Consider the following 27,859-nt stretch of genomic DNA (forward strand, 5'->3'; position numbering starts at 1 on the left):
ATGAACCAGACTTGTGGAGGTCTAAATCTTTTTTCTGAGGTCTTGGCTGAATTCTTTTGATTTTCCCATGATGTCAAGCAAAGAGGCACTGCGTTTGAGGGTAGGCCTTGAAATACATCCACAGGTACACATCCAATTGACTCAAATGATGTCAATTAGCCTATCAGAAGCTTCTAAAGCCATGACATAATTTTCTGGACTTTTCCAAGCTGTTTAAAGACACAGTCAACTTAGTGTATGTAAACTTCTGACCCACTGGAATTGTTATACATTGAACTATAAGTGAAATAATCTGTCTGAAAACAATTGTTGGAAAAATGACTTGTCAAACACAAAGTAGATGTCCCAACCGACTTGCCAAAACTATAGTTTGTTAACAAGAAATTTGTGGAGTGGTTGAAAAACAAGTTTTAATGACTCCAACCTAAGTGTATGTAAACTTCCGACTTCAACTGTATGACTCAGTTACTAATAAACATGCACCCATTAAGAAAATGGTTGTATAAACACTTACATTTCAGTGGATTGATGATTAATTGAAAAATGTTTTGGTTGAGAGGGATGAGGCAAAAGGAATGTCAAATAAGTCTGCTTGGCAGACGTATTGCAAATTGAGAAATCATGTGACTAAACTGAATAAATAGAAGAAACTACACTATGAAACAAAGATAAATGACATGAAGAACGATAGTAAAAAGATTTGGAGCACCTTAAATTACATTTTGAGCAAAAAGGCGAACTCAGCTCCAACATTCCTTGAATCAGATGGCTCATTCACCACAAAACCCATTGATACTGCTAACTACTTGAATCAACTTTTCATTTGCAAGATTATCAAATTTAGGCATGACATGCCAGCAACAAACGCTAACAATACACATCCAAGTACAGTGAGGGAAAAAAGTATTTGATCCCCTGCTGATTTTGTACGTTTGCCCACTGACAAAGAAATGATCAGTCTATAATATTAATGGTAGGTTTATTTGAACAATGAGAGACAGGAATAACAACAAAAAAATCCAGAAAAATGCATGTCAAAATGTTATAAATGTATTTGCATTTTAATGAGGGAAATAAGTATTTGACCCCCTCTCAATCAGAAAGATTTCTGGCTCCCAGGTGTCTTTTATACAGGTAACGAGCTGAGATTAGGAGCACACTCTTAAAGGGAGTGCTCCTAATCTCAGCTAGTTACCTGTATAAAAGACACCTGTCCACAGAAGCAATCAATCAATCAGATTCCAAACTCTCCACCATGGCCAAGACCAAAGAGCTCTCCAAGGATGTCAGGGACAAGATTGTAGACCTACACAAGGCTGGAATGGGCTACAAGACCATTGCCAAGCAGCTTGGTGAGAAGGTGACAACATTTGGTGCGATTATTCGCAAATGGAAGAAACACAAAAGAACTGTCAATCTCCCTCGGCCTGGGGCTCCATGCAAGATCTCACCTTGTGGAGTTGCAATGATCATGAGAACAGTGAGGAATCAGCCCGGAACTACATGGGAGGATCTTGTCAATGATCTCAAGGCAGCTGGGACCATAGTCACCAAGAAAACAATTGGTAACACACTACGCCGTGAAGTACTGAAATCCTGCAGCGCCCGCAAGGTCCCCCTGCTCATGAAAGCACATATACATGCCCGTTTGAAGTTTGCCAATGAACATCTGAATGATTCAGAGGACAACTGGGTGAAAGTGTTGCGGTCGTAGTCCCGTGTAGCTCAGTTGGTAGAGCATGGTGTTTGCAACGCCAGGATTGTGGGTTCGATTCCCACGGGGGACCAGTAGAGCATGGTGTTTGCAACGCCAGGGTTGTTGGTTCGATTCCCACGGGGGGCCAGTATGGAGAAAACATTTATGAAATGTATGCATTCACTACTGTAAGTCACTCTGGATAAGAGTGTCTGCTAAATGACTAAAATGTATGTAAATGTAAATGGTCAGATGAGACCAAAATGGAGCTCTTTGGCATCAACTCAACTTGCTGTGTTTGGAGGAAGAGGAATGCAGCCTATGACCCCAAGAACACCATCCCCACCGTCAACCATGGAGGTGGAAACATTATGCTTTGGGGGTGTTTTTCTGCTAAGGGGACAGGACAACTTCACCGCATCAAAGGGACAATGGACGGGGCCATCTACCGTCAAATCTTGGGTGAGAACCTCCTTCCCTCAGCCAGGGCATTGAAAATGGGTCGTGGATGGGTATTCCAGCATGACATTGACCCAAAACACACGGCCAAGGCAACAAAGGTGTGGCTCAAGAAGAAGCACATTAAGGTCCTGGAGTGGCCTAGCCAGTCTCCAGACCTTAATCCCATAGAAAATCTGTGGAGGGAGCTGAAGGTTCGAGTTGCCAAACGTCAGCCTCGAAACCTTAATGACTTGGAGAAGATCTGCAAAGAGGAGTGGGACAAAATCCCTCCTGAGATGTGTGCAAACCTGGTGCCCAACTACAAGAAACGTCTGACCTCTGCGATTGCCAACAAGGGTTTTGCCACCAAGTCCTAAGTCATGTTTTGTAGAGGGGTCAAATACTTATTTCCCTCATTAAAATGCAAATCATTTTATAACATTTTTGACATGTGTTTTTCTGGATTTTTTTGTTGTTATTCTGTCTCTCACTGTTCAAATAAACCTACCATTAAAATTATAGACTGATCATTTCTTTGTCAGTGGGCAAACGTACAAAATCAGCAGGGGATCAAATACTTTTTTCCCTCACTGTATATCTAACCAAATTATGAAAGACAGGCATTGTAATTTTGAATATTGACATGTTGAATTCACCAAGCTGTCTTTCTAAAGCACTGGACACAGCTCGGACACCCAACCATACCCCACAAGACATGCCACCAGAGGTCTCTTCACACTCCCCAAGTCCAGAACAGACTACGGGAGTCGCACAGTACTACATAAAGCCATGACTACATGGAACTCTATTCTACAGCAGTAAAATTTGATTTAAAAACTGATAAAAAATACACCTTATGGAACAGCAGGGACTGTGAAGCAAGACAAACGTAGGCACAGACACACGATAACATTCGCTCTATACACACGTACATAGCGATTTTGTGTTGTAGATATGTGGGAGTGGAGTAGGGGCCTGAGGGCACATACTTAATGTGTTGTGAAATCTATTGTAAATGTATCGTAATGTTTTTAAAATTGTATAACTGCCTTAATTTTGCTTTACCCCAGTAAGAGTCGCTGCTGCAAATGGTGATCCTTAATAAATATAAATACAAATGTAGTCTTGGTAAGCAACACTAGTGTATAGTATATTTGGCCTTGTGTTTTAGGTTATTGTCCTGCTGAAAGGTGAATTTGTCTCCCAGTGTCTGGTTCAGTCTGTAAGCAGACTGAACCAGGTTTTCCTCTAGGAGTGTGCATGTGCTTAGCTCTATTCCATTTATATTTATCCAAAAAAAAACGACCTAGTCCTTGCCGATGACAAGCATTCTCGTAACATGATGCAGCCACCAATATGCTTGAAAATATGGCGAGTGGTACTCAGTGATGTCTAGAGTTGGATTTGCCCCAAACATAACACTTTGTATTCAGGATATAAAGTTAATTTCTTTGCCACATTTTTTGCACTTTTACTTTAGTTCCTTATTGCAAACAGGATGCATGTTTTGGAATATTTGTATTCTGTACAGGCTTCCTTCTTTTCGCTCTTTCATTTAGGTTACTATTGTGGAGTAACTACAATGTTGTTGATCCATCCTCAGTTTTCTCCTATCACAGCCATTAAACTCTGTACCTGTTTTAAAGTCACCATTGGCCTCATGGTGAAATCCCTGAACGCTTCCTTCCTCTCTAGGCAACTGAGTTAGGAAGGACGCCTGTATCTTTATAGTGAATGGGTTTATTGATACACCACCCAAAGTGTAATTAATAACTTCACCATGCTCAAGGTGATATTCAATGTTTGCATTTTCTTCTACATTTCTACCAATAGGTGCCCTTCTTTGCGAGGCATTAGAAAACCTCCCTGGTCTTTGTAGTTGAATCATTGTTTAAAAGTCACTGCTCGACTGAGGGACCTTACAGATAATTGTATGTGTGGGGTTCAGAGATGAGGTAGTCATTCAGAATCATGTTAAACACTATTATTGCACACAGAGTGAGTCCGTGCAACTTATTATGTGACTTGTTAAGCACATTTTTACTCCTGAACTTACTTATGCTTGCCATAACGAAGGGAAAACTTATTGACTTTTCATTTTTTATGAATTTGTAAACATTTCTAAAAACATAATTCCACTTTGACATTATGGGGTATTGTGTGTAGGCCAGTGACACACAATCTCAATTTAATCAATTTAAAATGCAGGCTGTAACACAACAAAATGTGGAAAAAGTCAAGGGGTTTGAATACTTTCTTAACACTGTGTTTGAGTGTGTGTGAGTGTTTATATGTCTACATTTGTGGGCCTTTGTTTGTTTATTAGTGTCTGTGTCTGACTGTCTGAGACATCATTTCTGTGTGAAGTCAGTCTGTTCTTTTGTTTTATTTAGTGCTTGGCTGCGATGCGTGGTTTAGATGATGAATAGGCTAGCTGAAGGAGGCTGGCTGAGTGAAGTCGCTTCCCTGTGGCTCAGTTGGTAGAGCATGGTGTGTGCAACGCCAGCATGGTGTGTGCAATGCCAGGGTTGTGGGTTCGATTCCCACGGGGGGCCAGTACAAAAAAAAAATGCATGAAAAGAAATGTATGCATTCACTACTGTAAGTCGCTCTGGATAAGAGCGTCTGCTAAATGACTAAAATGTAAAATGTAAAAAAATGAAGTCAAGTCAGTCGTGTGTCTGTGGGTCTGTGCTGCTGTTCATAGCTCTTCTATTCCTAACTCAGCCATTGTTATTTAATTACCAAGGCAAAGGAATCCGTAGACTCACTTTAGCTCTTGCACCACTTAAACTCTAGAATAGTCACGATATAATAAACTGACTTTGTACCTAACTACTTTGGCTACTTTGACATATGCTTTATTATAGAAATACAGAACAATAATATCAAGCTGTGCAAAGGTGTAGTAAATCTGAAGTTCCCCTCCCCAACACCTTTCATTCTCCTCTCATCCTCTCTGCTTTCCATGGGCGTGCCAGGCTCTCCATCTCACCTGGGTGTGTAATCCAGGGAGATTTGTTCAGATTAGAGGCTTTTAACAGGTTCACTCTGACAGGATTACTAGTTTGGGAATGGGAGGGCACTCTCGTCAATCCTAAATCCCGCCAGAAACACATTCATCCCTACACTCACACACAGAAATGAGAGAGAGGGGTGAATGAATGAATGAATGAATGAATGAATGAATGAATGAATGAATGAAAAATAAGTGGAAGGGAAAGAGTAAGAGAAAAAAAATAACAAACAATGCGGCGAGGAGAGGAGAGGTACTTTACTGAAGACTGGTAGTGATTATAGATCAGAGAGGAGAGGAGAGGTACTTTACTGAAGACTGGTAGTGATTATAGATCAGAGAAGAGAGGAGCGGAGAGGTACTTTACTGAAGACTGGTAGTGATTATAGATCAGAGAGGAGAGGAGAGGTACTTTACTGAAGACTGGTAGTGATTATAGATCAGAGAGGAGAGGAGAGGTACTTTACTGAAGACTGGTAGTGATTATAGATCAGAGAGGAGAGGAGAGGAGAGGTACTTTACTGAAGACGGGTAGTGATTATAGATCAGAGATGAGAGGAGAGGTACTTTACTGAAGACTGGTAGTGATTATAGATCAGAGATGAGAGGAGAGGTACTTTACTGAAGACTGGTAGTGATTATAGATCAGAGATGAGAGGAGAGGTACTTTACTGAAGACTGGTAGTGATTATAGATCAGAGAAGAGAGGAGAGGTACTTTACCGCAGACTGGTAGTGATTATAGATCAGAGATGAGAGGTACTTTACTGAAGACTGGTAGTGATTATAGATCAGAGATGAGAGGTACTTTACTGAAGACTGGTAGTGATTATAGATCAGAGATGAGAGGAGAGGTACTTTACTGAAGACTGGTAGTGATTATAGATCAGAGAGGAGAGGAGAGGTACTTTACGGAAGACTGGTAGTGATTATAGATCAGAGAGGAGAGGAGAGGTACTTTACTGAAGACTGGTAGTGATTATAGATCAGAGATGAGAGGAGAGGAGAGGTACTTTACTGAAGACTGGTAGTGATTATAGATCAGAGATGAGAGGAGAGGTACTTTACTGAAGACTGGTAGTGATTATAGATCAGAGATGAGAGGAGAGGAGAGGTACTTTACTGAAGACTGGTAGTGATTACAGATCAGAGAAGAGAGGAGAGGTACTTTACTGAAGACTGGTAGTGATTATAGATCAGAGATGAGAGGAGAGGTACTTTACTGAAGACTGGTAGTGATTATAGATCAGAGATGAGAGGAGAGGAGAGGTACTTCACTGAAGACTGGTAGTGATTATAGATCAGAGATGAGAGGAGAGGTACTTTACTGAAGACTGGTAGTGATTATAGATCAGAGATGAGAGGAGAGGTACTTTACTGAAGACTGGTAGTGATTATAGATCAGAGATGAGAGGAGAGGTACTTTACTGAAGACTGGTAGTGATTATAGAACAGTATTCAGGCCCCTTGACTTTTTCCATTACAGCATTATTCTAAACATTTTTGCAAATGTATTGAAAATAAAAAAACTGAAATTACAATTACATAAGTACTCAGACCCTTTACTCAGTACTTTGTTGAAGCACCTTTGGAAGCGATTACAGTCTTGAGTCTTCTTTGGTATGACGATACAAGCTTGGCACACCTGTATTTGAGGAGTTTCTCCCATTCTTCTCTGCTGATCCTCTCAAGCTCTGTCAGGTTGGATGGGAAGCGTCGCTGCACAGCTATTTTCAGGTCTCCCCAGAGATGTTCGATCGGGTTCAAGTCCGGGCTCTGGCTGGGACACTCAAGAACATTCAGAGACTTGTCCCAAAGTCACTCCTGCGTTGTCTTGGCTGGTTTCTTAGGGTTGTTGTCCTGTTGGAAGGTGAACCTTCTGCCCAGTCTGAGGTCCTGAGTGTTCTGGAGCAGGTTTTCATCAAGGATCTCTCTGTACTTTGCTCCGTTCGATCCTCGATCGTGACTAGTCTCACAGTCCAAACTTCCATTTAAGAATGATGGAGGCCACTGTGTTATTGGGGACCTTCAATGCTGCAGAAATGTTTTGGTAACCTTCCCCAGATCTGTGCCTCGACACTATCCTGTCTCGGAGCTCTACGGACAATTCCTTCGACCTCATGGCTTGGTTTTTGCTCTGACATGCACTGTCAACTCTGGGACCTTATATAGACAGGTGTGTGCCTTTCCAAATCATATCCAATCATTTGAATTTACCACAGGTGGACTCCAATCAAGTTGTGGAAACATCTCAAGAATGATAATTGGAAACAGGATGTACCTGAGCTCAATTTCGAATCTCATAGCAAAGGGTCTGAATACTTATGTAAATGTAATATTTCTGTTTTTTGTTTTTTATAAATTTGCAACAATTTCAAAAAACCTGTTTTTGCTTTTTCATTGTGGGGTATTGTGTGTTTTTTTTTTAATCCATTTTTGATTGAGGCTGTAACATAACAAAATGTGGAAAAAGGGAAAGGGTCTGAATACTTCCCGAATGCACTGTTTGTGCTGCAGTAATGAGAGTGTAAGCAGCGGGAATGGCACCTGCTGCAAGCTACTGCCATGGCTAATTCATGAGGCCCACTTAAGACAGGGGCCCGTGCCTCGCTGAGGTATTATTTATTTATTTTCCTCCCTAATGTTGTGGTATCCAATTGGTAGTTAGTCTTGTCTCATCGCTGCAACTCCCGTACGGACTCGGGGGAGGCGAAAGTTCGAGAGCCGTGCGTCCTCTGAAACATAACCCAACCAAGCCAATCCAAGCCGCACTGCTTCTTGACACAATGCCAACTTAACCCGGAAGCCAGCCGCACCAATGTGTCGGAGGAAACACCGTGCACCTGGCGACTGTTTCAAGCGAGCACTGCGCCCAGCCCGCCACAGAAGTCGCTAGTGCGCGATGGGACAAGGACATCCCTGCCGACCAAACCCTCCCCTAACCCAGGCGATGCTGGGCCAATTGTGCGCCGCCCCGTGGGTCTCCCGGTCACGAACCCAGAATCTCTAGTGACACAGCTAGCACTGTGATGCAGTGTCTTAGATCACTGCACCACTCGGGAGGCCTACTTGCTTAGGTATTTAACTAGCCAAACACACACACAAACACAAACACACACAAACACACACATGCACTACACACAGACACAGACAGGCACATATGCACACACACTCACAGACTCACAGATTGGCAGTGGTGTATGACCCTGGCTATCTGTCCAAAAAAATTATTGTGCCATCTGGTTCGCTTAATATAAGGAATTTGAAATGGTTTATACTTTTACTTTCGATACTTACAGTTTGAAGTCGGAAGTTTATGTACACTTAGGTTGGAGTCAGGAAAACTCGTTTTTCAACCACTCGACAAATTTATTGTTAACAAACTATAATTTTGGCAAGTCGGTTAGGACATCTACTTTGTGCATGACGCAAGTAATTTTTCCAACAATTGTTTTCAGACAGATTATTTCACTTATAATTCACTGTATCACAATTCCAGTGGGTCAGAAGTTTGACATCATCTAATTGACATCAGTTGAGTCAATTGGAGGTGTACCTGTGGATGTATTTCAAGGCCTACCTTCAAACTCAGTGCCTCTTTGTTTGACATCATGGGAAAATCAAAAGAAATCAGCCAAGACCTCGGTTCATCCTTGGGAGCAATTTCCAAGCACCTGAAGGTACCACGTTAATCTGTACAAACAGTAGTACGCAAGTATAAACACCATGGGACCACGCAGCCGTCATACTGCTCAGGAAGGAGACGTGTTCTGTCTCCTAGAGATGAACATACTTTGGTGCGAAAAGTGCAAATCAATCCCAGAACAACAGCAAAGGACCTTGTGAAGATGCTGGAGGAAACAGGTACAAAACTATCTATATCCACAGTAAAACGAGTCCTATATCGACATAGCCTGAAAGGCCGCTCAGCAAGGAAGAAGCCACTGCTCCAAAACCCCCATAAAAAAGCCTGACTACAGTTTGCAACTGCACATAGGTACAAAGATTGTACTCTTTGGAGAAATGTCCTCTGGTCTGATGAAACAAAAATAGAACTGTTTGGCCATAATGACCATTGTTATGTTTGGAGGAAAAGGAGGAGTCTTGCAAGCCAAAGAACACCATCCCAACCGTGAAGCACGGGGGTGGTAGCATCATGTTGTGGGGCTGCATTGCTGCAGGAGGGGCTGGTGCACGTCACAAAATAGATGGCATCATGTGGAAGGAAAATAATGTGGGTATATTGAATCAACATCTCAAGACATCAGTCAGGAAGTTACAGCTTGGTTGTAAATGGGTCTTCCAAATGGACAATGACCACTAGCATACTTCCAAAGTTGTGGCAAAATCGCTTAAGGACAACAAAGTCAAGGTATTGGAGTGGCCATCACAAATTCCTGACCTCAATCCTATAGAAAAGGTTTGGGCAGAACTGAAAAAGTGTGTGCGAGCAAGGAGGCCTACAAACCTGACTCAGTTACACCAGCTCTGTCAGGAGGAATGGGCCAAAATTCACCCAACTTATTATGGGAAGCTTGTGGAAGGCTACCCGAAACGTTTGACCCAAGTTAAACAATTTAAAGGCAATGCTACCAAATACTAATTGAGTGTATGTAAACTTCTGACCCACTGGGAATGTGATGAAAGAAATAAAAGCTGAAATAAATCATTCTCTCTACAATCATTCTGACATTTCACATTCTTAAAATAAAGTGGTGATCCTAACTGACCTAGAACAGGGAATTTTTACTGAGATTAAATGTAAGGAATTGTGAAAAACTGAGTTTAAATGTATTTGGCGAAGGTGTATGTAAACTTCTGACTTCAACTGTAAGTACATTTTAGCAATTCTATTTACTTTGATACTTAAATATATTTAAAACCAAATACTTTGTCTTTTACTGGGTGACTTTCACTTTTACTTGAGTCATTTTCTATTAAGGTATCTTTACTTTTCCTCAAGTATGACAATTGAGTACTTTTTCCATCACTGCTGATTGACAGGACAGATCTCTGTCTGGGAGGAGAAACACACCAGAGAAACACACCAAATACACATGAGAGAGAATATATATGGGAACAGCAAAACCAAAGATGTGGCAATTAACCAGAGCTAAAGCAAGAGAGACAGTTAGGATGTGTGATGGAATCACAATAAGATGGAATGGATAAAGGAAAGGGAACATTTCAGAGAAAAGAGTGGTTAAGATTGAAAATAAAGTGAGCGAGATAGAATGTGTGTGTGAGAGAGAGCGAAAGATTGCCATGTCTTCCAGAGAAGGAGAGAAAGTGACAGAGTTTTTCAGATAGAAAATGATAAAGAATGATAGGGAGAGAGGAAGGGGGAGAGAGATGATGATGAAGAAGAGGGAGAGAGACGATGATGTAGAGAAAGAGGGAAAGATGATGATGTAGAGGGAGAGAGACAACGAGGAAGAGGGAGAGAGACGACGAGGAAGAGGGAGAGAGACGATGATGAAGAGGAAGAGTGAGAGACAATGATGAAGAGGAAGGAGAGGGACGATGATGAAGGGGAAGAGGGAGAGAGACGATGAGGAAGAGTGCGAGAGACGATGATGAAGTGGAAGAGTGAGAGACGATGATGAAGAGGAAGAGTGTGAGAGATGATGATGAAGAGGGAGAGAGACGAGGATGAATAGTGAGAGACGATGATGAAGAGGAAGAGTGTGAGAGATGATGATGAAGAGGGAGAGAGACGAGAATGAAGAGGGAGAGAGACGATGAGGAAGAGGAAGAGTGACGATGATGAAGAGGAAGGAGAGAGACTAGACCCGTAACAATGATGATGAAGAGGAAGAGAGACGATGATGAAGAGGGAGAGGGACGAAGAAGAAGGAGAGACGATGAAGAGGAAGAAGGAGAGAGATGATGAAGAGGGAGAGAGAGAGAGAGACGATGATGAAGAGGAAGAGAGACAGAAAGAGTGTGTCTCAGACCAACTGTCATCACCGTCATGTCTTCCAGATGACTGACCGGTGATCTGGACTAGAAGTGGAGCATCAGCACTAAGACAACCAGGACAGGGTGTCGCTCTCAGTTCACTATGGCGAATGGGTGAACTGAGAGTCATGCAATGTTTAGTCATGCAATGTAGCTCTGGCTCTGGTCCAATGTCCACACACCTGCTCTCCTAAGACCTAAGTACTGTTGCCCCGTATCCATACACGTTGTTACAATGCAGAGGGTTGTGAGTTTGCGACCAGGCGGTGCGGGATGGAATTATTCTATCTAGTGATGCACCGATATGACATTTTTGGCCGATACCGATATCCGATTCTTTCCTTGCCAAAAAAAACAATACCGATATTTCAGATTTTAGGGGCCTTTTAAGCATTCTAGTACAGTTAAATATTTAACTCACACACATAGACGCAGCGGTGTAAGGCACTGCAACTCAGTGCAAGAGGTGTCACTACAGTCCCTGGTTCGAATCCAGGCTGTATCACATCCTGATTGGGAGTCTCATAGGGCGGCGCACAATTGGCCCAGCGTCGTCCGGGTTTGGCCCGGGGTAGGCCATCATTTTAAATAAGAATTTGTTCTTAACTGACTTGTCTAGTTAAATAAAGGTTACACACGCACACACACACACACACACACACACACACACCACTGACCAAAAAGTTATTTTGTTGGCATTTTCCGTATGTCTGTAACGACTGCCATGAGAGAGAGTGGACCAAAACGCAGCGGAGTTAGTGTTCATCATATTTAATTCTTAAACGGAACACTATACAATTACAAAACAAGAAACTGACAGCCAAACAGTCCTGTCAGGTGAAACACAATGACAGAAACAATCCCCCCACAAAACCCAAAGGAAAGACATGCTCCTTATGTGTGACTCCCAATCAACAACAACGAACTTCAGCTGTGCCTGATTGGGAGCCACACACGGCCCAAAACAAAGAAATACAAAAACATAGAAAAAGAACATAGAACGCCCACCCAATGTAACACCCTGGCCTAACCAAAATAAAGAACAAAAAACCCCTCTCTATGGCCAGGGCGTTACAATGTCCCCATTGTCCCCATTTTCGTATGTCCCCATTACCAGTAAAACATAATCAAAACCTATTTATTTCACTTACTTGCTGTGCTCTTTCATTGTTCTTTTGTTCAGTTGTTTCATTTTCAACCAGGATTTCTATGGAACGCCGTTTGGGTCTTTCCGTCTCCAAAAATATACTATTTAACACAATTTGACCTGTCAAATAACACTATTTGACGTGTCAAATAAGCTTGTTGACCAATCAGGACCTGAATATGACTGCACGTTACATAATAATTTAACCCGTTCATACATTTTTTTTACGCAGTTACTACGGATTGATTACACTATCACTCGTATTTCATATGTCACAACGATTCATCGATACGTATGCTATGATGCTGGTAAAGTTGTCTTGTGCACCTACAGTGCTGGTCATATAAAAAAGCTAGCTAGCTCATGGATGCAAACAATGTTCTTCCCCAAAAACATAGCAACACGACATAATCTGTTTCAGTAGCAATAGTTAGCTAGCTAACTATATAGCTAGGTATCATCATCTAAAATAATAACCCTAATTTATAAAACATTTGATTAATGGTGGTCGGACCCATCTATGTGAAGCTAGCCACAATAAGGATTAGCCACAATAGTGGACTTTGCGGTTAGCCTTCATAGTAAAAGTATGGCATAATTCTACTATTTGTATTCATTTGCATCACTGTCAATGACATATGTTTATGTTGAAGGCAAACCGCAAATTCCATTATTGTGCCTAATCCTTATTGTGGCTAGCTTCACAACACTTAATCCAGTCCGGTCGAGCATTACTAGCCAGATTAAGCTAGCTGGCTGCTTATAACGTTAGCTTTGGGCCACAGGGTTAAGTAGCTGGCTAACTATTTATTTTCATGAGCTGAAGTTCAATTTCAACAGGCGAACGACAAGTGGCAGCCTAGCTAATACTTACAAGGATTCCTAAATCATTGCTAAGAATAGTGAAAATGACTGCAGTTTTTACTGGTCATTGTTTTCAGGCTGGTTGTATTGGTGCTAGCTAGGTACCAAGCTAAAGCTAGCTACCCCAGAAGTTTTATTACCAACATGGTATTGTAAACACATCGTTCGTGGCTGGTGTTTGCTTGTTTCCTGACTTTTTTGTACAGCTTTGACAGCGCTACTGTATCTTTTTTGACACGCAAAGACCCAAACGGCGTTCCATAGTATGTACGTCATGAAGCTAATAGCAGTGTCGCTACTACTGTGTAACCACGGTAGGGCAACATCGGAAAAGTAGTGTTAACCGGTGCTCGACCAGTCGGCGAAAACTAACATCACCCATGACAGAGAACGGTTGATTGTCAAGGGCAATGAATTCCATTATCTTGGCTTTAATGGATTTCACCTTTGAGTTGTCTCGCTGAAATGTTGTTACTCTTTCAAATGACTGCTTGACTTGTTGACTGCTTGATCCACACAGCAGACATTGTGGGCTAGTTTAGGTATGCTGTGTTTCATGTATAGTGCAACATTTTACGTGGCGTCATTACGTAATGTACTTTCGTTATATAGGTATGCACGTCAGCTTTGACATCGGTTTTGCACATCGGGCGTTGAACTAGACATCTGCCGATACCGATGTTGGCATTTTTAGCTAATATCGGCCGATTCCGATATGTTCATCCCTAATTCTGTCACAGGCATACCACTTAGAATGAAGAAGTGTATTCGACTCGTTTTCCCCTATAGTCTATTGCAGTGTTTAGTTGAATTTCATTCTTGTCACCAGTGATATACTGTAATATACGTTATATTATTGGTTATATTTTATGTTGTAAAGTTACAATGCAGTGGTAAACTAAATCCCAAGAATAAAATCTAAATGCAGTGGATGTGTTAAGGTTGCAGCCTGCAGCTGTGCAGATATTCCATTCAAAGTTAATTAACTTAATCTTGAGAGAGAGAGAGAGAGATGCAGAATGAGAGACATTTAAGGAGGAATGGAGTGCGTGTGAGTTTGCATGTGCATGTGTTCTGCTCTGTGTGTGGTAGTATCTGGGACGCTGGGACTGAGATAGAGAGGGAGGGAGAAAGTAGAAGAGGGAGAGACTGAGAGAGTCAGTGTGTTAATTCATTCATTGGCAAGATACAGTAGGCCGCTCGCTCTCCTTTCTCCGTATCTCCATCTTCCTCTCCTCTCCTCTTTCTCTTTTACCGCTCCAGTAATGGCTCCATCAGGACAGTGCCAGGCTTGGTCTGTGTGTCAAAGCTGATGGGGCCCTCGATGCCCTCGATGCCCCCTTTGTCTCACCCTCCTTCCTCTCCTCCCTCTATCCCTCTCTCTTTGATGGAGTCAGCCCAATCATGAGGCCCTGGGAGATGAACCGTGACTGATGAAATATCAACCGCATACGGGGATCACGTTGCAACCGCAGTCAGCCTGTGCTGCTGTGGTGAGGGGGATGGAGGGAGGAAGAGAGTTGGATTGGTGGGTGGATGGATGGATGGATGGAGATAGATGAAGAGGAAAAAAAAAAGAGGAGATGGGAGGAGATTAATGAAATGAGTAGGCCATAGGTAGGGGAGTTAAATGTGGACACACACACACTGTAACACTCTTCTTCAGGATCGGTGGGTCCCCTGCAGGACGGTTGAGCTAACGTAGGCTAATGCGATTAGCATGAGGTTGTAAGTAACAAGAAAATTTCCCAGGACAAAGACATATCTGATATTGGCAGAAAGCTTACATTTTTGTTAATCTAGCTGCACTGTCCAATTTACAGTAGTTATTACAAGGAACTAATACAATGCTATTGTTTGAGGAGAGTGAACAGTTTTGAACATGAAAAGTTATTAATAAACAAATTAGGCACATTTGGGTGGTCTTGACGCAACATTTTGAACAAAAATGCAATGGTTCATTGGATCAGTCTAAAACGTTGCACATACACTGCTGCCATCTAGTGGCCAACATTTTAATTGCACCTGGGCTGGAATAATACATTATGGCCTTTCTCTGGCATTTCAAAGATGATGGTACAAAAATGTTTTTGGTTTTTTCTTTGTATTATCTTTTACCATATCTATTGTGTTATATTCTCCTTCATTCCTTTCACATTTACACACACTTCAAAGTGTTTCCTTTCAAATGGTACCAAGAAAATGCATATCCTTGCTTCAGGGCCTGAGCTACAGATTTGGGTATGTCATTTTAGGCGATAATTGAAAAAAAGGGTCCGATCCTTAAAAGGTTTTAAATACAAATCAAATCAAAATAAAATACAATTACATTTGTCACATGCGCCGAATACAACAGTTGTAGACCTTACATTGAAATGCTTACTTACAAGCCCTTAACCAACAATGCAGTTTTAAGAAAAATACCCCCCAAAAAAGAAATAAAAGTAACAAATAATTAAAGAGCAGCAGTAAAATAACAATAGCGAGGCTATATACAGGGGGTACCGGTACAGAGTCAATGTGCGGAGGCACCGGTTAGTCGAAGTAATATGTACATGTAGGTAGAGTTATTAAAGTGACTATGCATAGAAAATAGTAGAGTATACTAGAGTAAATAGTAGAGTAGCAGCAGTGTAAAGGAGGGGGGAGGGGCAGTGCAAATAGTCTGGGTAGCCATTCAGGAGTCTTATGGCTTTGGGGTAGAAGCTGTTTAGAATTCTCTTGGACTTAGACTTGGCGCTACGGTACCACTTGCTATGCCGTAACAGAGAGAACAGTCTATGACTAGGGTGGGTGGAGTCTTTGACCATTTTTAGGGCCTTCCTCTGACACTGCCTGGTATAGAGGTCCTGAATGGCAGGAAGCTTGGCCCCAGTGATGTACTGGGCCATACACACTACCCTCTCTAGTGCCTTACCAGGCAGTGATGCAACCCATCAGGATGCTCTCGATGGTGCAGCTGTAGAACCTTTTGAGGATCTGAGGACCCCATGCCAAATCTTTTCAGTCTCCTGAGGGGAATAGGTTTTGTCGTGCCCTCTTCATGACTGTCTTGGTGTGCTTGGACCATGTTAGTTTGTTGGTGATGTGGATACCAAAGAACTTGAAGCTCTCAACCTGCTCCACTACAGCCCCATCGATGAGAATAGCAGTGTACTCTGTCCTCTTTTTCCTGTAGTCCACAATCATCTCCTTTGTCTTGATCACGATGAGGGAGAGGTTGTTGTTCTTGCACCACATGTTCAGGTCTCTGACCTCCACCCTATAGGCTGTCTCGTCGTTGTCAGTGATCAGGCTGTGTGTCATCGGCAAACTTAATGATGGTGTTGGAGTCGTGCCTGACCATGCAGTCATGGGTGAACAGGGAGTACAGGAGGGGACTGAGCACACACCCCTGATGGGCCCCCGTGTTGATGATCAGTGTGGCGGATGTGTTTTTACCTACCCTTACCACCTGGGGGTGGCCCATCAGGAAGTCCAGGATCCAGTTGCAGAGGGAGGTGTTCAGTACCAGGGTCCTTAGCTTAGTGATAAGCTTTGAGGGCACCATGGTGTTGAACGCTGAGCTGTAGTCAATGAATAGCATTCTCACATAGGTGCTCCTTTTGTCCTGGTGTGAAAGGGCAGTGTGGAGTGCAATAAAGATTGCATCATCTGTGGATCTTTTGGGGCGGTATGCAAATGTGAGTGGGTCTAGGGTTTCTGGGATAATGGTGTTGATGTGAGCCATGACCAGCCTTTCAAAACATTTCATGGCTACAGATGTGAGTGCTACGGCAGGTTACCTTAGTATTCTTGGGCACAGGGACTATGGTGGTCTGCTTGAAACATGTTGCTATTACAGACTCAGACAGAGAGAGGTTGAAAATGTCAGTGAAGACACTTGACAGTTGGTCAGCACATGTTCAGAGTGCATGTCCTGCTAATCCGTCTGGCCCTGCAGCTTTGTGAATGTTGACCTGTGTAAAGGTCTTACTCACATCGGCTGCAGAGAGCGTGATCACACAGTCGTCCGGAACAGCTGATGCTCTCATGCATGTTTCAGTGTTACTTGCCTCGAAGTGTGCATAGAAGTTATTTAGCTCGTCTGGTAGGCTCGTGTCACTGGGAAGCTCTCGGCTGTGCTTCCCTTTGTAGTCTGTAATAGTTTGCAAGCCCTGCCACAGCCGAGTGTCGGAGCCGGTGTAGCACGATTTGATCTTAGTCCTGTATTGACACTTTGCCTGTTTGATGGTTCGTCGGAGGGCTTCCGGGTTAGAGTCCCGCTCCTTGAAAGCTGCAGCTCTACCCTTTAGCTCAGTGCGGATGTTGCCTGTAATCCGTGGCTTCTGGTTGGGGTATGTATGTACAGTCACTGTGGGGATGACGTCATCGATGCACTTATTGATGAAGCCAGTGACTGATGTGGTGTACTCCTCAATGCCATCGGAAGAATCCCGGAACATATTCCAGTCTTTGCTAGCAAAACAGTCCTGTAGCTTAGCATCTGCTTCATCTGACCGTATGTTGTGCTAAGATGTTTTCCATTTGATTCTTACACACTGTTCATTAGCTTCAGAATGCAACACGGATCTTATTTCATCCCTGTTCATTAGCTTCAGAATGCAACACGGATCTTATTTCATCCCTGTTCATTAGCTTCAGAATGCAACACGAATCTTATTTCACCACTGTTCATTAGCTTCAGAATGCAACACGAATCTTATTTCATCACTGTTCATTAGCTTCAGAATGCAACACGAATCTTATTTCATCACTGTTCATTAGCTTCAGAATGCAACACGGATCTTATTTCATCACTGTTCATTAGCTTCAGAATGCAACACGGATCTTATTTCATCCCTGTTCATTAGCTTCAGAATGCAACACCAATCTTATTTCATCACTGTTCATTAGCTTCAGAATGCAACACGAATCTTATTTCATCCCTGTTCATTAGCTTCAGAATGCAACACAAATCTTATTTCATCACTGTTCATTAGCTTCAGAATGCAACACGGATCTTATTTCATCCCTGTTCATTAGCTTCAGAATGCAACACGGATCTGATTTCATCCCTGTTCATTAGCTTCAGAATGCAACACGGATCTTATTTCATCACTGTTCATTAGCTTCAGAATGCAACACGGATCTTATTTCATCCCTGTTCATTAGCTTCAGAATGCAACACGGATCTTATTTCATCCCTGTTCATTAGCTTCAGAATGCAACACGGATCTTATTTCATCACTGTTCATTAGCTTCAGAATGCAACACGGATCTTATTTCATCCCTGTTCATTAGCTTCAGAATGCAACACGGATCTTATTTCATCCCTGTTCATTAGCTTCAGAATGCAACACGAATCTTATTTCATCACTGTTCATTAGCTTCAGAATGCAACACGGATCTTATTTCATCCCTGTTCATTAGCTTCAGAATGCAACACGGATCTTATTTCATCACTGTTCATTAGCTTCAGAATGCAACACGAATCTTATTTCATCACTGTTCATTAGCTTCAGAATGCAACACAAATCTTATTTCATCACTGTTCATTAGCTTCAGAATGCAACACGAATCTTATTTCATCACTGTTCATTAGCTTCAGAATGCAACACGAATCTTATTTCATCACTGTTCATTAGCTTCAGAATGCAACACGAATCTTATTTCATCACTGTTCATTAGCTTCAGAATGCAACACGGATCTGATTTCATCACTGTTCATTAGCTTCAGAATGCAACACGAATCTTATTTCATCACTGTTCATTAGCTTCAGAATGCAACACGAATCTTATTTCATCACTATTCATTAGCTTCAGAATGCAACACGGATCTGATTTCTTCTCTTTACAGTCTTAACTCAATACTATAAAGCTGGAAGTTGGTATTTTCGAACAGAGTGCAAGGTTTCCCCCTAAAGACAAACTCATGGCAGATCGGGCTAATGGACTAATTGTTCCCAGATCATCCTGACCAAGTAAAGCAATGGCAGATCAACCAGGCAGACGAATCAATCCCGCATCAGGCAGACAGACGGACAGAGAGATGACGAATCAATATCAAATCAGCCCAGATACTCTAAACTATTATTGTCACGCAAACAATCTGTCTCTCTGTCTGTAAGATGAGATGGAAGGCCTATTTCATTTAATTTATTCATATAGTATTTTTTGTGTAGGTTGTATATTTAATCTGATTAGTGTGTAACAGGGTTTAATTGATGTGTGCATTGGTGAGGATCATGCATCTTATGTGAAGGTCTGTGCTTTGCTTTGGTGTCATGTTCTCAGGGAGACATTGATGTGATGCAATTTGTTGATTGGATGAATTTCATAACGTTAGCACTCTATAGTCATCAGTATGACTTTGTAGCTGCCGCAGCACTGGGCTGGGGGCTTAGCAGCACAATAGAAGAAGTGGTCTGATGACACAACCAGTCTATTGAGATTAAAGGCTGTCTGTCCGGCCCGCTCAATCAGAGCCCCTCGATCGATTCGCTCCGGGAGCCATGTCTTACTCACCCCTCATCCTCGCTCTCCTCTTCCCTCTCTCACTCTCTCATCTCCCCTCCCTCTATCATTGTTGGAGAATCGCGGCCCTCACCAAGGAGAATGAGACAATGTTCCCTATCGATTAACCAAGTGGCCCTGTACCAGGAGGGGACTGCAGGATGGATAGGCTTCCTATAGGGTGTGTGTGTGGTGGGTGGTGGGTGGGTGGGTGGGTGGGATGGTTATGGGTTTGTGTGTAGACATTCTGTACTGAACTGTTTCATCACTAAGTGCAAATGTGTTGTCTATGTGTGTCAACTCAAATTCAGGACAAAACAGACTGCATTTGCAATCTTGCTCCTTGGCCTGTATTCTGAGAGAAGCAGAGGAAACCAGGTCCGTGTTCAGTAAAGGTTGCTTGTTTGTGACATGTGGACAGGCTGTGCTGAGACACTGTTTCATAATGCATGAGGAGGACAAGACGGGTGGAGCAGGTACACATCCCTCACATCAAATGGACTGATACAAGATAGTGTGGAAAGACAGAGAGAGAGGAGGAGGCAGGAAGCCAGGTTGAGGAAGAATTGGGAAGCACTTGGAGAATCATATTTATGTGGCTTAATGAATACTTGTGGTATATACATAGCCTGCAAATGAATGCTTAAAGTAAAGGTATAGAAAAACATGTAAACATCGAATTGTAACGCAGATACTTACAGTAGATAAGTATTCAGTGTATAGAATTGGATCTGATATGTGCATTGATGTTGTATTGGTGTGTGTTGATGTTGTATTGATGTTGTATTGATATGTTTTGATGTTGTATTGATGTGTATTGCTGTTCTATTGATGTTCTATTGTTCTTGTGTTGATGTTGTATTGATGTTGTATTGTTTTTGTGTTGATGTGTATTGTTCTTGTGTTGATGTTGTATTGTTCTTGTGTTGATGTGTATTGGTGTTGTATTGATGTTGTATTGATGTTGTATTGTTCTTGTGTTGATGTGTATTGGTGTGTATACAGGGCTCATCTGCAAAATAGACCTTGGTCTCAGCATAACTCTCTGTCAAAATAAAGTTTAAATAAATACTCAAACACTGTTAAACGTTAACAATAAATACAAATATTTACCCTCTGCAGACTGCACTACCGTGACAACTTCCCTAATGCTCTCTCTGGGTGAAGATGTAGAACAAGCACCTAGGAACGTGACCCTGCATTTTAAGTGCTCATCTGTCGGGGACGCCCTAGGGTGCACTTGTAAAAATGGACCACCTGCTTGCTTCTCAAAAAGACAAGAAAATGAATTTAAGCTAAATACTACCGTGTAACTCCCTTTGTCAACTAACCATGTGGCAGGCGTTGCAGATTGATATTGTTATTCAATTGGGGTGGTTAAGTTTGTGGTTAGAAGCTTTTTTATTAATTGTCAAAACTCTATCTCACTGGGTGATATTTGGGGAGGTTAAGCTGTTGAAATGGAATAATGGGGTTTAGCCCTGCGCAGGGTGTGTGTTCTGTGTCCTGTGTGTGCATGTGCTTATGTGTGATCATGTGTATGTTGTATGTTTTTGGGCATGCTCCCCCATTTTGTGTGTGTCTGTGTGTCTCTGTGTCTCTGTGTCTCTGTGTGTCTGTGTGTGTGTGTGTGTGTGTGTGTGTGTGTGTGTGTGTCTGTGTGTGTGTGTGTGTGTGTGTGTGTGTGTGTGTGTGTGTGTGTGTGTGTGTCTGTCTGTGTGTCTGTCTGTGTGTCTGTGTGTGCGCGTGCAGGCGTCACTGTTAGCCCACACATCTGGGAGCACAGCGGAGATCTGAGAAAGTTTTACAGTTCTTTGGTAACATTTCCAAGGGTCTGTGTTTTCGTGTGTGTTACATCTGACAATTTGTCACAGTGGTATGTTTAGGATGTACGGAAGCTTGTAGCTGCTGCCTGTCGAGTCAAACACAGTCTGGTGTGCACAGGGTGGTCCGCCGTCGTACAGTGATCCTAGGCAGGGCTACAGAGGCACAGAACAGTACAGACTTATGTTCCTTATCCACATTGACTTAAAGGGACATTACACTTTCAAATCAAAGTTTGTCAGATGTCTAATGTTAAGATGTCCCACGACATTGGTTGTGTAGATCCGGCTATATGCCTCTAACCCCAAAAAATAGAAAGGCTTAACACAAATTAAAAGCAGGAAAACCAGGGAATTAGATGGTGCTAATCTTTTCCATTCATTTGGGGTAGAGGCACATAGCTGGATCTACACAACCAATGTGATGGGACGTGGTTTCATCTTGGCATGAGTCCACTTTTGAGGTTAAAAATAATTGGACACATTTTCATTCATAAGTGTAATGTCACTTTATTAAAACATGGAATGAGGAAGGGTTGAGTAACTCCCCAGATAATGGTAATCACTTTGAGATGGAATTAAAGTGCTATACCATTATCATTCATCTCTAAACTGACCTTCCACATCTTAATGGCACATTAGGGGAAAACACTTTACTATTTGTTGAAACCCAGTGAAACTGATAGCTTAAGGAGTGGTAGGGTAAGAATGGATTTCTTTGTGTCTTATCATGGGCCTCCCCATGGTACGTGTACCGTCCATTTACCAGATGGGGAAAAAGGCACTAGGGGAAAGAACCACATAATGTGTATTGTGCATGTGATGTGGTGCGTCATCAAGCCTATCTCCCGGGCACAGCTGAGATTCATAAAGCTTATCAACCAATTAGAAAGACGGCAGCTATTGGTTTTGAATGTTTACACAGCGTTTACACAGCGTTTTTGTATATCTCAATTTGGCAGAATCTGACCCTAATCAACCATAATTGTTTTCTTTTATAGGCATAGATTTCAATGTGTTCTCAGAGTACATTGTGGACATCATTGGCTACCTTGTTCACCTCCAACAATAGCTGTATCTTATGAGTCACAATGTAAATGATTTAGGCTACTATTTCAGTCTATCTCTCTGAATCCATTGCACATGGTGTTATTGTAAGATTTGAATGGGCGAACAGATCTCAGGACTTGTGCTGCCGGAGGGCCGTCTTTTATTGGATGAAACGATGAGAAGTACGTTGAGTTCAGGGGCATTGTTCTCCTGGTGTAGTAGTTGCTGCCTGCTGTATGGCTGCTCTAGTCAGTGTGTTGTTATTTCTCCTGCGTGGTGATTTGTTGTGTGTAGGCTGTGGGCTCATATTACCCATACCCCTTTTCATCATGGTGTGTTTATATAAGTTACTCTGTGTGTCTGTCTCATCCAAAAAGTGTGTGTGTGTGTGTGTGTGTGTGTGTGTGTGTGTGTGTGTGTGTGTGTGTGTGTGTGTGTGTGTGTGTGTGTGTGTGTGTGTGTGTGTGTGTGTGTGTGTGTGTGTGTGTGTGTGTGTGTGTGTGTGTGTGTGTGTGTGTGTGTGTGTGTGTGCGTGCGCTTGAGGTTCATATGTTTGGTTCCCATAGGCATAGCTAATCGAGTCACTCACTTCCTGGAGGACATGTGTTAGTAAATGGGGATAGATTATCATATGACCGGCTTGTTTTGATAACCGATGGACCGTGTGTGTGTGTGTCTGTGTGTCTGTCTGTCTGTCTGTCTGTCTGTCTGTCTGAAGACAGTAACTTGGCACAGGGTTGTTTTCCTTCCTCTCCATTTTCAACATCTCATTGATATCCAGTGACAAAGACAACCTCATGTTCTTCTCCTAATCTGAATCAGGAGCCACTAATCCACCTCCAGCTGCTCCTCTTACAAGAGGACAGAGGAACTGGGTTAGTGCCCCGCTTAGAAGAGAAGGTTATGGTTTCCGTATATATTGACTCAAACGACAATAGAGTTCCTACGTTATGAATTCAGATGCAGAACATGTGTCCGAGTTATGCTAGAGTGACACAATGTGTCTTTACTGGCTGTGTCCAGGCCTGAATGTCAATGAAATAGGTGGACGTTGTTTGAATTCCCTCTGTGTGATGTCAAGAAACATAGGCTCTGGTTTGAATGTGGATCATGCGTTGGTGTGTGTGTGTGTGTGTGTGTGTGTGTGTGTGTGTGTGTGTGTGTGTGTGTGTGTGTGTGTGTGTGTGTGTGTGTGTGTGTGTGTGTGTGTGTGTGTACGAGTGCAGTGCCTTTGTGCATCCGTGTACGTGAATTTGTGCGTGTGGGTGTATGTGTGTGTGTGTGTGTATGTTTGGGTTTGTGAATCTAACCACACCCCCCGTCACTCTCCTCTTCCTCTCCAGATGGCGAACGAAGCAGAATTTGGATTACTGCTTCCTCATGATGTATGCCCAGTCTAAAGGGACCTACTATGTGCAGGTACAAAACCTCAATCTTCCAGTATGCATCTGTTTACTGTTTTAAGAAATTAGTACATTCTGCAGTGTAAAATGAGAATCTGGAAGTGTGTAAACACTATGAACTGTTTGTTCTGGGAATAATAGTTGTCCGTGCATGGAACTACGTTGCTCACAGGGCAGCCATTGCACATAACCTTCGAGCAGGTGGCACTCCACTTCACTTCATTTTCCACGCAAGACCTATCGTGAGGGTGACATGCCATAAATTAGCCTCAGTCGTCTCCCACAGCCGGGGCTGCATTCGTGAGACCCGACGAACGCTTGCATTTTGACATTAACACTCGATGCGGTTGTGTATTTTGACAGCTCAACTCGCTCTGAACTTCAAGGAGGTTCTCCTCTGGTGAAGGGCAGGGTAATCACTTCCACGTTAGTTCCCAGCCGGGGAAGGAAGTGGAAAGATGCAAACTCTGTTAGGCAGATGCAGATTAGGAGGGAGCGTTGTGATTAGGTTGGGATTTGGTTACCGTCTTCCTGCTGCTGTAAAACATCAGCCGTCTCTCATTCCTGCCCATAATGTATGAGGATATGTTGACACACCACTAGGCTTCCATCAAAGCGTCTTCGGAACAAGAAGACAATCTGTATCCATTGAAGACGAGACTGAGGGAATGCAACGCATGTGTAGCATATGGCTCAGGCGCCAACGCTTGTTCCATGTGACATTGTGTGCTTTGATGAGAGCACAGAAACATTTGGTTCTGTGTTGCTCTGACATATTGTCTGAATGACTCCCGTCCCCTGGAGAGATGTGTTCTGATCTCATTCACAATGTGCCTTTGTACTCCTTAGAGAAAACAGGAGGCCATGTTAAAATAGCAGTAAAATCAGGGGCTACTCACCTTTCAACGTCCCTTTTCTACTTTTAAAACCTAGATGTTCCATATTTATTGGAATTGACACTAGAATATATTAAAACAGACTGGTTCAAACACAGGTTTAAATCAACACATGTAACAGGTGCTTGAACAAACTGCCGCTCCTCATTACCGGGCAGACTTTAGCCACTGGGATAGAAACTGATGGAAACAGCCGTGTTTATTCCGCCACCGGCTGGGGATAGGGTAACGGCCATCTGTTGCAGCCCAATGTATCACCCTGGCGTGGCATGCGACTCACAAAACATGTATCCGGGCTGTCTCCACCTCGGTTTCCACTCACGGCGGGAGAAGAGGGGGTGAGAAGGAAGCAGGGTGAGATGGGAAGTGACAGGAGTTGCGTGGTCCCAGTTTTGGAGCCTCGCCTCAGAAAGGAGAGGAGAAGAGCGCATGTGACAGTTTATTTCTTCAGAATCACCTCATCTGTTTTGTGACACACAGAGCAGCTGTCACTCCTCTCACCACGGCAGGCTGTCCAGATGTCTTTTTTAATTTCTTTATTTTTTTTATTCATGTTAATTAGTTGCAGTTGACCGGGAGGTCTTTGGTAGTTGTGTGTTTCATCTCCTGTTTAAGTCTACTGACTCGTTTGAAGCTAATTTTAAAGATTTTTTTTAGGGGATAAAGGACATCGTTTTTATTGGTTTAGAATACACATGAAGCAATTAAGTCATTTTAATTGGAAATACAGTACCAGTCAAAAGTTTGGACACACCTACTCATTCAAGGGTTTTGTCTTTATTTTTACTGTTTTCTACATTGTATACTAATACTGAAGACATCAAAACTATGGAATAACACATATGGAATCATGTAGTAACCAAAAAAGTTTGCCTTGCCTTGATTTGCACACTCTTGGCATTCTCTCAACCAGTTTCACCTGGAATGCTTTTCCAACAGTCTTGAAGGAGTTCACACATATGCTGAGCACTTTCTGGCTGCTTTTCCTTCACTCTGCGGTCCAACTCATCCCAAACCATCTCAATTGGGTTGAGGTTGGGTGATTGTGGAGGCCAGGTCATCTGATGCAGCACTCCATGACTCTCCTTCTTGGTCAAATAGCCCGTACACAGCCTGGATGTGTGTTGGGTCATTGTCCTGTTAGTTAAGTGTGCCTTGAATTCTAAATAAATCACTGACATTGTCTCCGGCAAAGCACCCCCACACCATAACACCTCCTCCTCCATGCTTCACGATGGTAACCACACATGGAGAGATCATCTGTTCACCTATTTGGACTGCACATTCTGAGGCTGGTAACTCTAATAAATGTATCCTCTGTAGCAGAGGTAACTCTGGGTCTTCCTTTCCTGTGTCGGTCTTTATGAGAGTCAGTTTCATCATAGCAATTGATGGTTTTTGCGACTGCGCTTGAAGAGTGTCTTAAAGTAATGATGGACTGTAGTTTCTCTTTGCTTATTTGAGCTGTTCTTACCATAATATGGACTTGGTATTTTACCAAATAGGGCTGTCTTCTGTATACCAACCCTACCTTGTCACAAAACAACTGATTGGCTCAAACTCGTTAAGAAGTAAATACATTCCACAAGTTAACTTTTAGCAAGGCATACCTGTTAATTGCATTCCAGGTGTCTACCTCATGTAGCTGGTTGAGAATATGCCAAGAGTATGCAAAGCTGTCATCAAGGCAAAGGGTGGCTATTTGAAGAATCTCAAATATAAAATATATTTTGATTTGTTTTATACTTTTTTTGGTTACCTCATGATTCCATATATGTTATTTCATAGTTTTGATGTCTTCACTATTATTCTACAATGTAGAAAATAGTAAAAAAAATTCTAATAAGAATTTGGAATGAGTAGGATTGTCCAAACTTTTGACTGGCACTGTGTACTGTATGCTGAACCATACAAATGTGTATTACATCATGTCACGCTGTCATCTATTTTGTGTAATGCTTTTGACCCCTTCCGGAGTTTACAATTATTCAGAAGTACAGGCCATATGTTTGCAATCACAAAAAGCCATTGCTACAAATTACACCTATTAGTATTTAATAAAATGTAATGACTGGGAATTGTAACGTTAATTCCCCTTTAATAAAGGAAGTAAATGTTTAACTCTTTTCCTCCCCTTTTCTCTCCCTCAGCTGGAGGATGACATTGTAGCTCGTCCCAATTACTTCACCACGATGAAGAACTTTGCCCTGCAGCAGCCTTCCGAGGAGTGGATGATCTTGGAGTTCTCCCAGCTGGGCTTCATCGGTAAGCCTCAGCCTGTGCCAAAAGAGCTAGCCTAGCGCTACTGTTGTTAGTGTGAGTTAAAGAGCAACGACTCAGGGTGTTTTCACATTTGGTCCCTTTCAGACAATTTTTTTGGTTTGCTTAATTTTTGTGCAGTGTGAACACTTCAAAGGAACTCAGACCCCTCAAAAGAGCCCCCGAAGTGAACCGAGCTGAGACCATCTCGAGAGGTGGTCTGAGGGCAGTTTGCTTGAATTCCGTGGTCCGGTTCCCTTTTTTAGGACCATATGAATGCAAAGCTCACCAAGTTCGCTTGTTATTATTATTATCCATCACATAGGTGCCACAAAGAGAGAAGATGATAATATGCAGGTTTGGCAGAAAAAAGGTGTCCTGTTTTTGTGCGTCAAGGACGCACAGAAATTCCTAAATTAGGTTTTAGTTTAGATGATTTGTTTGAGTATGTGATCTATAGGCTAAGATAGCTACATACCCTGTTTATTGATTGTGGGGTTTAAAAAGTGTGAGAAGACAAGAACTTCGGTGAGAATCGCAACATAGATTACAAAATATTTTCTAGTTCTTAAAGGGGCAGTACAGTAGCATACTTTGGGTGTACAATTTTCAATTACATCATTATTTATTCTGCAGTTATTCTATTGCAATTTATTATTTTACCAATAAAATGCACATGTTAATAGTATCTTCTGAATACAATTATTATGTCTAATATTTTAACTAAATGCAATCTATTAGCTTCCAAAATGTAAGTAGGTACAGTACCAGTCAAAAGTTAGGACACACCTACTCATTCAAGGGTTTTT

General features: G+C 42.3%; 1 protein-coding gene across 1 annotated transcript in view; it reads left to right on the forward strand.

The window, feature by feature from the left end:
- The window catches only part of LOC106604568 (alpha-1,3-mannosyl-glycoprotein 4-beta-N-acetylglucosaminyltransferase B), a 170,378-nt gene that overhangs the window by 106,566 nt on the left and 35,953 nt on the right, over nucleotides 1-27,859 (forward strand). Inside the window, exons 7-8 of the mRNA XM_045718039.1 lie at nucleotides 23,836-23,911; nucleotides 26,942-27,056. Of these exons, the coding sequence (XP_045573995.1) occupies nucleotides 23,836-23,911; nucleotides 26,942-27,056 (191 nt within the window). The remainder of the gene's footprint in view (nucleotides 1-23,835; nucleotides 23,912-26,941; nucleotides 27,057-27,859) is intronic.

Source organism: Salmo salar, chromosome ssa05 (assembly GCF_905237065.1).
Source record: "Salmo salar chromosome ssa05, Ssal_v3.1, whole genome shotgun sequence".
Lineage (NCBI taxonomy): Eukaryota > Metazoa > Chordata > Actinopteri > Salmoniformes > Salmonidae > Salmo > Salmo salar.